The sequence below is a fragment of the Schistosoma haematobium genome, chromosome 1 (assembly GCF_000699445.3).
Source record: "Schistosoma haematobium chromosome 1, whole genome shotgun sequence".
NCBI lineage: Eukaryota > Metazoa > Platyhelminthes > Trematoda > Strigeidida > Schistosomatidae > Schistosoma > Schistosoma haematobium.
Window position 1 is genome coordinate 61,144,558 of NC_067196.1, and position 17,426 is coordinate 61,161,983.

The following is a 17,426-nucleotide window of genomic DNA, read 5'->3' on the forward strand; positions in this document are numbered from 1 at the left end:
ACATCCGAATCTTTAGTACTTAGCAGTCAGATTACGATCAAGTGTTCAGCCATATTTATTCATAAATAAACTGGATGGATTAATAATAAATGCAATGAAGTTACTGTGCAAAATATTCATTATATAAGAAAGGATATCACTATCACCAGTCTTATCTAAATAATGCTAAATACATAAAAGAACATGTGTTGTGAAATCAGTCAGTCCCTGTTAACTTTCCCGGTATCACATTCCCACCCTTAGTTAACGATAAAAATAACTTTGACAATAAAATTAAAATGATAAAAACTAACTAGTTATCAGATGAATTATTATTCAACTTTGACTCTTTCTCAACCGCCTTTTCCTCTCCTTCCTTATTATTCTCTTCGTCCTCCTCTTGTTGTTTTTCTGTCAATATCTTTGCTATGCGAGAGTTGGGTGGATCTTTTTCTCTGGCGAGAACAAAACTAAAGTAAAACACATTGAAAAGAAACAATTAAACGTGAAGTCGACAACAACAGCAACTGTTACTAAGTAACCAGATAAAAAGAAAGGATGATTGCAGTTGAAATTTTTAAAATAACACATATACACAAATATAACGAAAATTTTCGCTGGGCTGGATGGTTTGCTCGGAGAACAAAACTCCATCTAAATCATCTACCTGAACTACAAATCTTCTCCATCATCTCAAAATCATTCGAGCCTAGCACGCTTTCCGTTGTTAGAAAATCGGACAATCTAATCAAGAAGCAGGCTTCCACTGGAGAAAAACGTTATTTTTTTTATGAATGTCTTTGTCAGCACAACATGATCAAACCATCGAGCACAGATAACAAAATTTCACCTAAATCATTCAACTGAGCAACAAATTTTCTCCACCATCTCAAATATATACAAATCTATTTTTGGATATCTATCAACATATTCGATAGATTTATTAGAGTAATTCTTTTTGTTATCAAAGCATGAAGAAAATTACGTCCAAACTATATAAAAAAAACTATTGATTAACGCCATAAAATAATTGTGAGTAGGTTACTAGGATTCGACTATAGGTCTTTGAACTACTGGTCGTATATTTCAGGACCATCGGATTAGCAATTCTGGGGTTAAACGCAAAGTACTAGTTAAAGATGGAAAACAGGTTAGTGAGGTAATGAATCCCTCTCAAATGAGATCCTTAGGATATGTATTAATCACAGCACATTCACCGATAAACAGGACGCGTGATGATGACTGGTATAGTGTTAATGTTGGAGAAAGCATGAGGCGGCCAAACCAAGACATGGTATCAGTATATGAAGACACTAAATGTTAGACCAAGTCATGTAATTAGGCTCAGACTACTTGATTAGGATAAACACGAATACCTTAACTAATGGTTAGAGACCGAGTGACATGGTTCAGAATCGTTTGCAATGCTGCTGATGGATTCAATCTTTGTTTTCCCATAGATTTTAAGCTTCTAAATTACCCTATAAATATTTCCCATTCCACTAATCTATACTTTCTTCTTGAATCATACCTTTTATGACTAGTCTTTGATACTACCAATAATACTAGTACAACTTATACCACTCTAGCATCTTATTGTGTTAGTGTGACGTAGTAATTTGAACTGATTGTATATGTTTAAAGTTTCTTTTGTTGCATATGACTAAACGACAATTTTCGATTAAAAATGTCTCAGTAATGTATGCTTATTGAGATTCACAAATTGTTGCACACTGTATTCCTAAAACTTACGGATCGAAATTATACAAAGATTTGTGATAATCTGTCTTGTTCTGATTTTAGGCTTTAGGGAAGTAATGATATCGTGGACTAAATATCGTGTAGAAACAGTGAAGAAAAATAGTGAAGTCATTTATAAGTGGCGCAAGTTAGTGTTATAGAAATAAGTGAAGAAACGACATAGAAAAAGTACTTACTGAATGATTTCCCCAGTATTTTGGAGTACTTGAGCTGCGAATTGTTGAGAGACACCAACCAAACTATGGCCATCTACTTGAACAATTTGATCGTACACTTGAATACTGTTAAATGTTTATTAGAGATAAAAAATAAGACAGGAATTTCATAGATGCTTTACACACAATTTAAAAAACAAATACAGGTTTATATACTCAACTCTGAACCATACTTTTTAGATCAGGATTAGTTACGCTACTCAACTGCCTTAACTGATGAAAGCCAGTGTTTAAACCCATGATTGCATGATTAAAAAACTGAACACCCTAATATGTATGATAATCTAAATAACAATTTTCCAGGATTGCATAGCCAAACACAAGTTCTAATTGGAAACTAGACTAATCACCTACATGCAACATGTTTGAGTAACCATCGCTGCTTACAAATCTGCATGCATTATCAGGTAAGCTCAGTTTTCTAAGTAAATCTCTTTCTTTGTATATCTGATTATGTTGGTCAAGTATATAAAAAACGGATAGTTACAGTTAATTTAGGCAATACATCGGTTACATATAATACATTTTTCATTCTGCAAAGTGAAATCAAAACTTCCAATAGATGTAGACAATTTTATTTATTATAAGCAGAGATGAATGGTGGTTAGCAGTAGAATTTAGAACACACGTTTCGTCCTATCTAAAACTCGTCAGCTAAATGTACCTACAGCCTAGAGTCCCGGAGTGAATATCAACTCTGGGTTAAACTCTCATATTATGTCCAGGACTCTGAAATGCAAGTTCATCCAGCTGACGAGTCCCAAATAGGAGGAAACGCTCGTCCTAGATTTCACAGCTAGTCATTATCTATATCTGCTTATAATGCTAGCGATTTGAAGCATTATTGAGGCGATCCGCACACGATGTTCAATTTAGCTTTAAAAAAAAATTAAACAACATGAAAAAGCTAGTATTTTTCAAAATATATCCAGTAGCGATTACAAATTATTCACCTTACACACTTAGTGATATATGCTTTATTAAATATGGGAATTTTCACATCATATTATATGCATCGTTCATTTGAATCACACCCGTTTATTATAGTCCCTTAATTAATAAAATTAAACTCCCTTAGAAATAATAGTGATATGATGAATATAATTCAATCATTACAAAATAAACTACAACGAATTAATTATCATTGTTTTCTTAGAAAACAATTATTTTTTTAAGTCAGTAAAATAAGTGGATCAAAAAAATATGACCCTATAGATAACAACAAACAAATGTCAATCAATTAAGAAACTTTAATTTTAATAGACAAATTATGAAAATGTTGCAGCACTTATTTTTGCGTATAATTAATCACAGTGAGTGTAGTTTTATCAAAGTTGATTAACAAACATAATTTTATCAATAATCCACAGCTAAATGTCTATTTTATTATTTGATCTATAAGAGGATGAACTAATGAGTGCATTTGACAAAATTTTTTTTTAAATGGAAAAATATATAAGATTGAATGAGGGAGAATATTTGTGATTGTCTACTCTGGGCTGGGTAATTTTATTGTAAAGTTTACGTTGCCACTTTGAACAACTTCATCAGTGTTTATGTAGAATTGAGCTGTTTCATTAATTCAAAAGCATTAAGTCAACCTATTCTGGTGACTTTGTCTGTGAATAGTTGTTTTGGTGAACTTCTCCATTTTCATTTGCTTTTTTTTTTTTGTATTTTTATCAGGCGTTGACCTTTTACCGCGCAATCGCTCAATGTTTACAGTCTATATTGGTAAACAGGGTACCAGTCGAGATGTCAACTAATTGCAAATTGGCCTGAACGCTACACTTTCAGAAATTCTTCGCTATTTTACCAATTTCCTCTATCAAGAAATTTGAAATTTTTCAAATCCCAGGTTATCAGTGTATATGATTACGAGTGATACCATATCATTTCGTTTAAGGATGAATTTACGTCCGTATATGTGTGGGTGAAAGTATGAACTTTATTCAATGTAATGCTTGTAGCAGTTGGGATTTATTTATTAAATGATATTGTATTAGTTCTCTTTCGTTGTTGACTTTTAGTATGAATAAAACAGCTCTGGTGATTATCTTGGGGGATACCAAGTTTTCTAGACTGAATAGCTTAAATGTGAAACTTTTCGTTTTGAATATTATGACAATCTAGCAAGTTACGACGCATACATTCAGTAACGTATCATCGTACACACATATTTGACTATTCTGATTTTAAACAAGCTAAAATTTACTTAACCTACTGTAATATATGTATTCACAAATTTGATATGCCTTAAGGCTTACCTACATAAATTTATAATCAGATGACTTATATCTCATAAACCGGTCAATAAAGGCAACATGAATCTTGATATATATACCATCAAATACAAATCATCTGAAAATAATCAGAGTATAATGTTTATAAACAAATTTTGCATTTGTTTATCACTTGTTCATTATGAGACAAACACATAACCAATATGGAGATAAGTTAGTGTGATGATATTAACTCCTAATTACTAATATTTAATTAAATGGTATTTATTTTTACATTGAAATAGACCCTAGTATTGTGTCCAATTGTTTTATAATCACATAAACACGCTTCAAAATTCGACCAACTATAAACATCAAAATCTATGTAACTAAAGGATTTGGAATGAAATACCTTTCATGGCTAAGCGGTTTTTTGCAATATTAACATACAGCTTTTGATTTAATGCTCATATATTAATCGTACCACTGTGCTATATAATCAACTAATGATAAAAATGAGTAAACACCAATATAGGGTATCGTAGTTGAAACATTGTAGACAGTTTCCTACAAAGTAATTATCATGTAAATGTATTCAAGAAACATTAATTAATCTATTACTGACTAGCCTAATGCAAATTCTTAGGCTATACAATGTTATCAGTTTTCGTCCACAAGTGGAGACTTTTTCAGAGAAAAAAGAAATTGATTTAAAATGACATGGCAATTGATTTCATTTTACTGAAATTCGATCTCCTAATTAAATCAGAAAAGAGATTTCTATGAATATTCCGATGATGGTTTATGACATTGTAAGCCAATCAGAAGTAGCCAAATGCAATTGTTAATCGATTGCAAACAAAAGAGACTAGAAGGACAAGTGGATATCATTGGCTTAGAAATATACTGACTTTCTAAGGGACGGAGTTGAATATATATAGAGAGATGAACATTCGTGTATATTACTCGGTAGCCCAATAAATCTTCTCGTACAGTCTCGTGTTCTCACTTAAGTAGTCAGTTGGGAGGTTAGGGCGTAGCACGTCGTGTATCAGTACCAGATTTCGGACATCGCACGTCACAACAGTTCCTGAGGACGTTATTTTTCTCAAACTCACGCGAAAATAGATAGAATCCCAAACTATCGATTTCAAATTAGCTTAAATCAATTTTGTCGCAGCAGCAAAAACAATTTCAGGCATCACGATGGAAAATAATGGAAATGACGACACAAAAGTTTTCAATTCAATAAAATTCAGAACAGATGTCCGAATTAAAGCGTTCAACTACCAAATAGCTGATCAATTCGACGAGCGAGCTTTACCTTGGTCTTGATGCATGCATCACATTTTTGTAATCAAATTTTTCAGGAAAAAATAAAGAGCTGATCAACATCAGATTATTTACTTCTAATCAGTAGATAGTGTTTGGGATTTCTTTTATCAAAATACTATGGATAATACTTCGTTTGCAAACTCTACATAAATTGAATCTGCGTGAATAAATATTAACTGAAAAGATTAGAAATGACCACATCATTTATTCCTGTAAAAATACTTATATTAAAACTGACACATAATGAGTTGAATGTGAGGACTTTCAGTGAATAAATGTAGACGGTTTCAGTGATCACTGCCGATACCCGTAATGTTCTAAAGGTAAGCCAATTACTAGCTTACCGATATGCACTACATTTACAAATATGTACGGAAGAGGATCTAATAAAAATTATAAGTAATTACTAAGTATCACTTAATCTATCATCATACATGATTTCATTGAAATAGGTGGGAATGTTGGACCCATGTAAAACACACTGATGCAATTTCTGTGTAAATCGACAATGCTACTGAGCTAAATTATCAATAAGTGATATGCTTGTAAATGATTTATGCTACATTCAAACGACTAACATTTGCACAATAACAGAAGTGACCATTTCAAAGGAATGATTTTAGTTTAGTCAGTATGTATGACAAGTGAACACATGCATTATTGTCCATGTGTATATTGTTTGTGTTTGTCTGGATACCACGATGGTGTATACAAAAAGATTTAAATACAAATTGTAAAATGTAAACTATCCACTTTCAAAACTATGCATGAATCATCACTATTTTTAATAGAAAGAAAATACAGTTGAATAAATGAGTAGCATAGCCAAAATGTGTATGTGTTAAAAAAACAATGGGTCACTACTGCTATTACTGGTAATATTAGTAGAACAATGAATGATTTGAATAAAGATAAACAGTGAAAATTTTGCACTGATCCAAATAGCGTAAAGCAAACGAACAAACAAAATGATGAAATTCAATTGATAAATAGTTATACAGAATCATTAAGTGAAACATATATCGATAAATGTCATCTAAATAATAGCTGATAAAGTGTGTATAGGTGAGTGCGACAGAGAGAGAGAAAGAAAGGAAACATCCGAAAGATTAGATAGATGGTAACAACAAGAAATCGGAGAAAAAATTTCAAATGAAATATTAGTTTTCATGTTGTACTATTACCTAAATTAGTAACTTGAAAATTATAAACGATATATGTGTATTGTAAGATGAGTTTAACATGCATAATGAATGTAAAGATTTAAACATGTTAAGATTATCACATTATGCTACATGTAAAAAAAGATTAAGGTGGAGTATGAATAACTATTTCAAAACACAATAACATCGCCAATTGTCTTAAAAATAGTATTAAAAGTAGTATTTAGTTATGGTTATATGAATAAGCGAATTGCTGACTACTAAACATCACAAAAGATGATAGAGTTCTAATTAATGGAACGACACACGCAAAGCTCACACTTCTCTATACACTTTAACATGAATCTATTTTCTTTCCATTCACCTACTTTTATGATGTGTATTTCAAATAATAACCAACACAAATACTTGAAGAATATATCTGTGAACTTGGCTTTAAGATCCACTTTATTTACATAACAGCAAATGATACGGCATAACTGCACAAAACAAGATAGACAGCAGTAAGGTTGATAGCCGTAGTCATTCTAATGATTACAAATAGAGCCTTTTAATCATTAAGTTCACTTCTAGTTACAAATTGTTAAGTAAAAACAAACGTCAACAAAGTATACGTCACAATTGTTGACGAATAAGAAAAAAACAAGCATATATATATATATATATATATCAACTATTGTAAATGCCACTAGTCTTACCAATATTAATGATGTAAAAACTCATAACCACATACATTCAACAAAATAACCAATGTCATACTTGAAAAACGTTTTCCATCCTCAAGAAAACAATCACAAAGCGGTGAAAGAGAAAAAATGGATAGCTTACCGACCATCAGCCTCTGCAGCACCTCCAGGAGTAAATGATTTAATGAATATGCTTAATTTCTGTTCACCAGATGAAGTATCAACACCGGAACCAACTATGCTAATACCGAGACCATTTACACCTAAATAGAAACAATTTACGGAAATAAATATACACATTATACAAGAAATTTATGATAAGTAAATAAAACTACAGTGCTGAAGAGTCCCATACTGAGACAAAACAGCCGTTTTCAATGGTGGTCTAACATTGAGCCATTCATGATTTCAATCAAAAGTATCCACAACCGTAAACTGATAAACAAAATTAATTATGAACAAAATGTTATGTTTAATTTGAATACATGATTATATACATATATATCCACGTTAAACGGCTTTATACATATAAACTTTCAATGTCCAGTTTACGAGTGCATTTCATTATTCTTTTATGAAATACACAATAGTAACGTTTAATATGAAATGTTAATTTAGCAAATAAATAATTTTCATATAAATTTAACACACAAAACAAATTGATTTCATACAAAACAATTATGAATTAGTATCAGAAGGGGTTTTATGGAGATTGTAGTAATTTCAACAATTGAGATCATGAATCAATTGACGCTAGACCACCATGGAAATCCTGGAAGCACTGGACGGCCGTTTCGTCCTATTGTGGGACTCCTCAACCGTTGAAATTATGAATTAAACAAAATTTAAGCCATAAAATTAAATAATATAACATAATAAGATATCAAATGTGTTCTTTTCCAAAGAAACACCACACAATATAAACAACAAGTAGTAAGAATTTTTATTTATTTCTACTAAGAGTTAATTCAAGAAATAAATTAAAAGTGAGAATAAATTTGAAAAAAAAATCAACTAATTCGACTGAAAATGATGAAATAAGCGTATAACAACTATGTACAACATCTATTTGATTCATTTGGTGTTGTTTTACTTGCATCTTCCCATTGTTATTTAGAACTGCAATTGATCAGTCGTCTCATATTGGCATATGTGCATCATCATTTTATTATTCTGCAATTATGAAATGTTTTTCATAATGAACTAAACAGATTTTTTAAGCGAAGATCGATAGTGGAATCCAGGACGCGCGTTTCATCCTATTTGAGACTCGTCAGCTGGATGTACCTGCATGAGACTGATCAATCGCAGTGCTAAATAACAATGGGAAAATACAAGTAAAACAACACCAAGTGAATTTAAACTTTACCCTATTGCACAAGCAGGTGGCTATCAGGACTCAGTAGGTAAGTGGATAACGCGATAGCATTTGATACGAAAGGTGGTGGGTTCGAGTCCTGGAATGAACGTAACTCTGAGGCACAGGTACGTTCAGCTGACGAGTCCCAAATAGGACGAGACGCGCGTCCCGGATTCCATTGCTAGCCACTATCCATCTTTGCTTAAAAATCTGTTTGATTCATTATGAAAAACATATTTCATAACTGCAGAATAATAAAATGATCTATCCAATACTATACTATATCTAACTAATCATTAGATACATAATGAAGGGAAATAAAAAGTGACTGTCAGAAAAATCATAATTAGAATAGTGGGGTAAAAAAATTCTAAAGACTGAATTCTATGCTAGAATATGTAAACGAATAATACATATTAGGAGAGGACATCAATAAAAGAAAATCGTTACGTTTGTAAGGCATCAACAAACACTACAGGATGAAGCGATCCTAATTCATTTTTTATGCTTTATATTTTGCATACATACACTGGGTCGTATAAACGGAAAAACAAAACGTTTCACAAATGAAATTTTTTGTGTAATATAAGAATGTGATAACAGAAACTTTCGATCTCAATCAAATTTAAAATTCACCTGAGAGCATGAATTTCGCATTAGAAAAAATTCCTTGAACATAAATATGATAAGAACAAAGGATCATTGTTGTTTTATTTACTACGCACTTTTTAGGCAAACCAATATTTGTACTTTAACAGCTTTCGTCCGATATAAAAGTTATACTGGGATGTCGTTTTCAAGAGCGACAACAATAGATTCGATTGATGGAGAAATGGAAGCTATTCAGACTTTACCCGAGAACAATTATCTCATAAAGCTAATCAATAAGGACTGTAAGTCAAGAAATGAGATTTTACAATAAGAAATCGGCCTTAATCCAAAAGGGATAATTGCAGTGCAGAATAGCTGTCGACGAAAAGTCAGAATTGTACTGACTTTTCTAATCGATAACTCAATTATCACATATTAAACAAAAAAGCCTACTCAGAGTCTAACTTATATAAAAGAGACCACCTCTAGTCACAGTTGTATTTACCTTAAATTCCAATAGCACATATGTTGGAATAACAAAGACGATGTTATCAAAGAATCTAATAATACATTGAGATGGTGAAGATTTGTATCTCAGGTGGATGATTTGGGAAGTGTGTGCTGATGATGTCGTTCAGAAGAACGATGAAAGCTCCACGACCAAACCATCCAGCTCAGAGAACAAAACTCCACTAAAAACCTAATAATACATTACCCTAAGTTACCCAGGAGTGACTCAACAGATCATGATACTGGTTTTCGATTGCTAAATCGACAGAATAACAGTAAAATTCTACGTTACATAGAAGCAGTAGCTGGTCGATATTTTTGCGAAGAACAATTTTGGGTTCGATTAGTACCGTGATGGTTATCGATTAATTGCTATCCTTTGTTGTCACCTTTTTCTTCTTCCAAAATTAGTTTAGGGACTTTCCGCTTTACTTTTTGACACATAACCTTCCATTACGAACATTATCTTATCAACTTTTATTTAATCACAATAATACCCTTATTGTTCATTTTAATCAACTTTCCATTCATTAATTTACAGTTAGATTGTAACTAGTTATATCATTTTAACATCATTCAACAAAGCGGTTAACCCCTATCAATTTAATTATTCAAATAATTACGTTTTTTATACCCTCTTCAACCATTATCATCGCCAGCATTATAATTACTTTACTATTGTCCTTTGGTAATTACGATCAATCTCATTATTTTGTCTACCGTAATCATAATAATTTGCACATGTTTCTTCCGATTGATGACGTCATCATATTTTTCTCACAAGAGCGTTTATTTTGTTCGTCCGTTAACTGAATTTGTAAAAATGTGAAGGGTATTTAAATTTATTTCCTACTTATGAACTACATAAATTTCGGCAAGTTACATACAAAATAACATTTGTAAAATATCGTATTTATTGACGTAAATAAGTGTGTATGTGGAAGATTTAGAGCAAACGAAATGAAACGAATGCAATTTATTCTACAAGGTCTGATATTGTTGCTTTACAAAGGCTTATTAAGGCAAATAACTGCATGAAAAACTGAATAAACTACTTGATCATATTATAATGTGGTAGGTGAACATTATCAAAGAGGCGCTCAATGAATAATTTATACAAAACGATTAAAGTGCATCGTATATTACATTGTTTACTAGACAAATTAGATTTAGCTTATGCCTTCATGAAGCATTGGAGGACTTATTCAATTAAGAACTGAATAATGAAATATTGGACAATTCTCAATATAACAAAGACTACTATTAAACTACAAAACGTTATAAAAGGGAAACTGGTTGATTTAATGACTTAGCTGGACGATTCGATCATATACTTACGGGACAGATCATTAAACTGCAATCGGATGGTTTCTCAGAAGACGGAATCACTACGGAATCTACTGGATATATAGGTGGATATTAGATTATGCAAAATATCATTTATATACAAACTCGTTAACTAAGCATATAGGAGCCAACAAATACAAGAGTCTAATCAGAATAATAATGAAGGTCACAATCTTTCAATTTCGCTCATTATGTAGAAAAAAAATACAACAGTAAAGCTGTAAATTTTTTATGTATCTGTCAATGAATATGATACTGATAATCATATGATATATATATATATATATATATATATATATATATATATATATATATATATATATACTAGACTTATATCATGCCACTTTGACAGTAAACAGAGTAAATGCTTTAATCTGTATACGTATACGTGAATGTACGCAGGCATTTCAACTATCATATACACGCTAATTAATATCAGTGAATGCTTTACATACTGATTACTAATGGAACAAGGAGATTCGATAGAAATAATAAGCTATAAGTAATACTAAGAATTATCGAGAAAGATTGAGAGATAAGTAGAAAACGAACCAATATGTATATCAAAGTGCATATCTTTATTTATTTTGACAAATTTCCAGTGACATTCACTATAACTATTAAATAATAAGCCTAAGTGAATGCGAATAGCATAAACAACACAATACATGACATTGGATCACATTTCTTAAAGTTAGGTGATCATGAGACAAGCTCATTATTAGTGATTAGATGAATTCATCTGTTTTAATCTATGTACAAAGAGAAAGAGAAAGTAATTTACAATTAGAGGTAATTATTAAGTAAAGAATTTTTATTGAGTGGGATTTAAACAATAAAAGGATGATTAAATGATAATCAATTACTTATTAAATGATGCACAAATTTGACTTGATGTTTTACTTTTTGCAGTATATAATGTTAAAATGTAGTATGTCTGACTATTAAATGAAAATGATAATATCAGTAGGGTACCGGTTTGTGATATAGAGTACTCGTGTTATTTACTCTGAACAGCTTCGAAGATATTGCAATTTATTTCAAAGATTGAATCACTTAATTGTATCATTCAAACTTTATGTAGAATGAGATTTTATTAATTAAAGTATTCATATTTCAATAACTAAACTATGGATTTAAACGGTAAACTCTCCACTAACAACTGTTTGTACAATTGACCAGTATCACTAGCCTTTATGTACAGAAAGTAAAGTTTCAAATTCAACGTACATCAAACCATTGAATTATTTTTTTTGTACTTACAATTTTACAAAATACCATAAAGGAAAAGTATTGAGTGTACGTAACCGTATACAAATCTTAGGTAACAACACATGTCATATTCCTGTTGGCTAAATGATTTGAAAACACCCATTAACAGATAAAACAAGAAAATATGGTTTAATGAAAAGTACCCTTTTTGACATGTTTGAACAGAGGCAGGTCTGGGTCGATAAAAAGTCTAATTATCAAACATTTCGTAAATACGAATTATTCAAACAAAAGACTCAAAGTTCAAATTTATTTATAAGGGTAAATGGAAACTTATCGAAAATAGTAAGCTTCCTTTACCTTAGCACTGATGAAGTCATTATCACACACCAGAACTGTGTATCTAAAGGAAGGTTATTCGACGCCTACCATGACCTTAAACGTTAATTTACCAAAGTCACTACCTTCCCACCTCTCGTTATTGATTTTTTTCAACCTTAACAAATCTATTTTTATTCTCATATCCATTCTGATTGTATTTCATTTCAATATTTCGCCGTATCATTTTACGTAACTCTTGAACACAATTATCAAATTTTATCTATCTTATTGATAAGTATTCAAGCTCTTAATCACTGCATGTTTAGTTGGGCTTTTCTGACAAGAATAACGTTTTCATGCTCCTCTTAATTCTGCATCTCTGTCAACATGTTCGGTAAACTTTATTATCATCATTATCAACAAACATACTATTGATCATTACTTTGGAAAACATTCTATATTTGCGATTATACAGGATTGAGAGTACATTCTCCGTAACAACAAAAAAGAATAGCTTTTTGCAGGACAATTGTGTAAGCTTTTAAACATATTCCTTAAATCACAATAAAGCAGATATTGACAACAAAACAAAATGTGACAACATAATCCTATTAGACAAATAAACAGATAATAAATTGTTGTAGAAGAAATGAAAATGAATCGATTTGTCATATAGTACCTACGGGTAAAATCTATATACTCTACTAGGCTCTAAACAAATGGAGACTAGGTAGTAAACAATGAATAATCTAATACGAAATGCTTTAGAGAAAAACTGGTTTATGTTTATGCTTCAACAAACAATGTAGTGATGTATAAGTTACGATAAATGCTGAAACTGGTGAAATTTTTTTTCAACATAAAACTCGATTAAAAATAAAAAAGGGAATAAATGTCATTCGTTGAATCGCGTAGACTTATCAATCACAAATAATTTGGCCTTATACAAGCTTTAATATACTTAAACTTTACCGTGTGATTTATATATGAACATTAATATAAGGTGCAGGGTTGTCATTTATGTTACCGTAAACCCATGTAATGGTAACTTTGAACGATGAAAAATGTCTAACATAGTACAAAATCCGCATACACAAGGCACGAGAGAGAAAAATAGAAGTAAAACAAGTGAACACAAATCCACAGCATATGCTTTTGGTCTTACATACACATGATATAGAAAGAAACAAACCTTTACGGAAATCGATTTCAAACATATCCATATCTTCAAGATGTTTTTCTAATTCATATTCTGCTGAAGCAGACAATGGATCTATTTCTTCATTTCTACGATTATAATCTGTAGTGGAATGAGTACTGAACACCTACAACGGAGGTACAAAAATGGAGAACATTACTAGATACATATGTGGCAACAATATTTTTGGGAATTAGTAAGAACTGAAAAGATTTTCGAAAAATAAACCTACGTATATGAAAAGCAGAACACCGGTGTACTTTTAGGAGGTATTGTCTGTATATAAACGCCTGATACATTCAAATATTTGCTTAACATTTGGTAAACCGGTATGAAACATTCTAGATAACTTCTACTATTAGGGAAAAAAATTATCAACCTCGAATGAAATAGAATTCAAAATGTAATGTCAGTCAAACATTTTGAGGTAAAGTATATCTTTGCTCATACATATATATAAGGGAAATATCAAACAATATCCAGTGTTTACCAAAAATACGATCGAATTTGATAAAAATGTAGTTGTAGTTCATCATGATCACTAATAAATAACCAAGTTGTAGAATTTACACACGATTTGAGTAACGTAAGTACAACATCAAAAGAAGTCAAGTAAAAAAATTCTGTCTCTAACAGTTTTCTTCAAATTAATTGATATTTACCATATCTTCATCTGTTTATAATATCTCTACGTATATCGTCTTATTAATTTACAATCACTGAACTATTTCAATACAAATTGTCCGACAACAGACTTTCTTCAAAAAATTTTCTCACGTTCTTTATAGTTTAGTGGCCCGTGAATCTGACACCAAGGGGATTGTAATGAATGTTTTTTATCGCCTATCCTTGTATATAATCATCGACTTAAATCGCGTTAGTCAATAACGGAATTAAATAAGTCAAATGACGAGAATGGACTTTTGAATACATATATTTTGTATATGAAGCGAAATGAATAGAGAGAAGAGAAAGGACGCAGAGTGGAGATGGCTGGTAAGTCAACTCCCATTTAACCAAGCGTTATAGTTACACAAAAGTAAGTTACAGACATGTGATGGGCAATGGGATAAGAAATGTACACACACCTACGCGCTCATATAAAAACAGTCAAGATTGATAAGCGAATAAATAACAAGGTCAGCATGTGACTCAAGTAGAGTGAATAGAATGGGATGTCCGAAAGTTAGAATAAGGTATATGGGTTTAACATAGTAACCGACACTACAATAGAAAAATTTCATAACCGTTAAGCTTAAAGTTTAACAATTTGTACAGTTTCTGTTTTCTATTTTTATAAAATTATTTAATACCAATGAATCTATTTTGCCAAATACAATATTATAATACAGTGTAAATTAATTTACTTACAAAGTATTGGTTCGTGTATCTGTCTTTAAGTCACACACTAGATGTATGGTGGACAGTGATACTAACCGATTTTTCAAAACAAAGTGGAACGGAAATTAAAATTTCTGAATTTCCAAATGAAATTAAGCCTGTGTAACAGCAATAAATTTTCCTCAGGGAAAAAGAGACACAATTAAGGTTATCCTAATATTCATTTTATTAAAAATGTAGAAGTGGACATCCCCATCACTTGCGCATATACGAACACGAACTAACGGTGAGACAACACGATATGTTATCACTGATATCAACGTATGTAAACAACCACAGATATGAATTCGACTGAAGAAACATCCAAATTTTGGATCGTTGGAATTTTAAAAACGTCAGAGAACCTCTAGAAGCAAGTTATTCAGATCAGCCAGGAATCAACAAACAAATAGAGATAGACCCAATTCATCGACTCGTTCCAAAAGGGTTGATCATCCACATGATTAGAGGTCAGTAGAACAACACAATTAAATTGAATACAGGATTAAATGAGGACAACCAATTACAAAAAAGGTCATCAGAGCATGTTGATTTAGCCCCCACTTTTACAAGTAAGCATTAGTGGTGTATTATTTTGAAGCTAATGTTCGAAAGGAGTGAAATTATTAGGGACAAAAAGGGCAGAAAAGTTGTTATTACTACTAAGGTTATTTGGAACAATAACAAAAAAAGTGAAGTACAAATCAATATAAGCTAACAAAGTTGCACACACCATTTCGAGTAATAAAGCAAGTTTACATGAATATTTGCATCGCAGAGTGTAATTAATTCATTCTACAAATGGTAATCCCAACATTTAAATATAATACAACTATCAGTTGTTATCAATATTAGCATATGAACGAACCCGAAGCGACCATAACACTATGACAACTATCACCAACACTTGTTTTTAGAAAGATAGACCTACTGATACGTATTGATTATGATGGATAAAAGATACAAAATCAGTTGCTCGAAGCAAGGAGTAACATTACAAGGGATAACCAAGTAGCTGATAGATGAATGATATGTTAAGTCACCAGTATGGCATTTTAATTATTCACCTAAGGTTGGAAAGCCGATTGTGAGCATTCCCACAACTTAAATCAAGGTACTTAAATAAACATGAAAGTTGAGTTTAAATTAATTAAGATTAACATACGAAAAACATTTAACTCCAATATAATAACTATGATAAAGTTATTCAGTCAGTCAGTCAGTCAGCTACAACGTAGGACCAGGCACATATATGCATCGGTCCAGGTTGCCACACCTCATTAGCACAGCAAAATGAACACCGGATTCATAGGAGTGGTTAGGTCAAAGGTGGTAATATATAAAAGAAAGATTCCATATAAGGATACACTACAGGAAGAAAGAAGTAGTTAGTAGAAAGAAAGATATGAAGTGATTTTAATCTCTTAGTTTAAGAGAAGACAGGGAGTGTATACACCTACACCGTTGTGATCGATTCTGAGCCATGTCACTAAGAGTCTCTAACCATCGGTTACGAAAGTCACGCGAACCTCAACCAAGTAGTCTGCATCTACCAACATGGCTCAGACTAGAGGTTAGTGTCTTCAAGCACTGATGCCACGTTTTGGTTTGGCCGCCCCTAACTTTCTTCCAACCATTTCCAACACCAGTTAGCATTACACGTTGTGGTAATCGGTGTTCGGGCATACGTAACACGTGGCCCAACCATCTCAGTCGATGAAGAATAACAACCTCATCAACTGATTTACCATCATTCCCTAATACCCTGCGTCTAACCTCACTATTACTTACCCGGTGATCCCAACAGACGCCAGCAATATTTCTAAGGCATCTGTGGTCAAATACTAGTAGCTTACGAGTATCTTCTACTCTTAATGGCCATGATTCGCTGCCGTAAAGTAAGACAGAACGGACTGCCGCGCAGTATACTCGTCCTTTTATTGATAGACGGATATCTCGCCTCCGCCAAAGGTGACGTAAGTTGGCAAAAGCCAAACGAGCTTTACGAATCCGTGCTGAGATTTCGTCAGACACCAACCCATTAGGGCTGATCAGACTTCCAAGATAAGTGAAGTTGTCAACGCGTTCGACTACTTCACTCCCTATCCTTAGTTCAGGTGTTGACGCAGACCAGTCCTGAAGCAAC

General features: G+C 32.0%; 1 protein-coding gene across 2 annotated transcripts in view; it reads right to left on the bottom strand.

The window, feature by feature from the left end:
- Positions 1-17,426, bottom strand: part of PPP1R9A_1 (Protein phosphatase 1, regulatory subunit) — a 70,032-nt gene that overhangs the window by 29,522 nt on the left and 23,084 nt on the right. For both annotated transcript variants that reach the window (XM_051209261.1, XM_051209260.1), the window contains exons 10-13: positions 13,895-14,027; positions 7,504-7,624; positions 1,917-2,021; positions 294-449 (exon numbers count right to left, since the gene is read on the bottom strand). In XM_051209261.1, the coding sequence (XP_051074704.1) occupies positions 294-449; positions 1,917-2,021; positions 7,504-7,624; positions 13,895-14,027 (515 nt within the window). The remainder of the gene's footprint in view (positions 1-293; positions 450-1,916; positions 2,022-7,503; positions 7,625-13,894; positions 14,028-17,426) is intronic.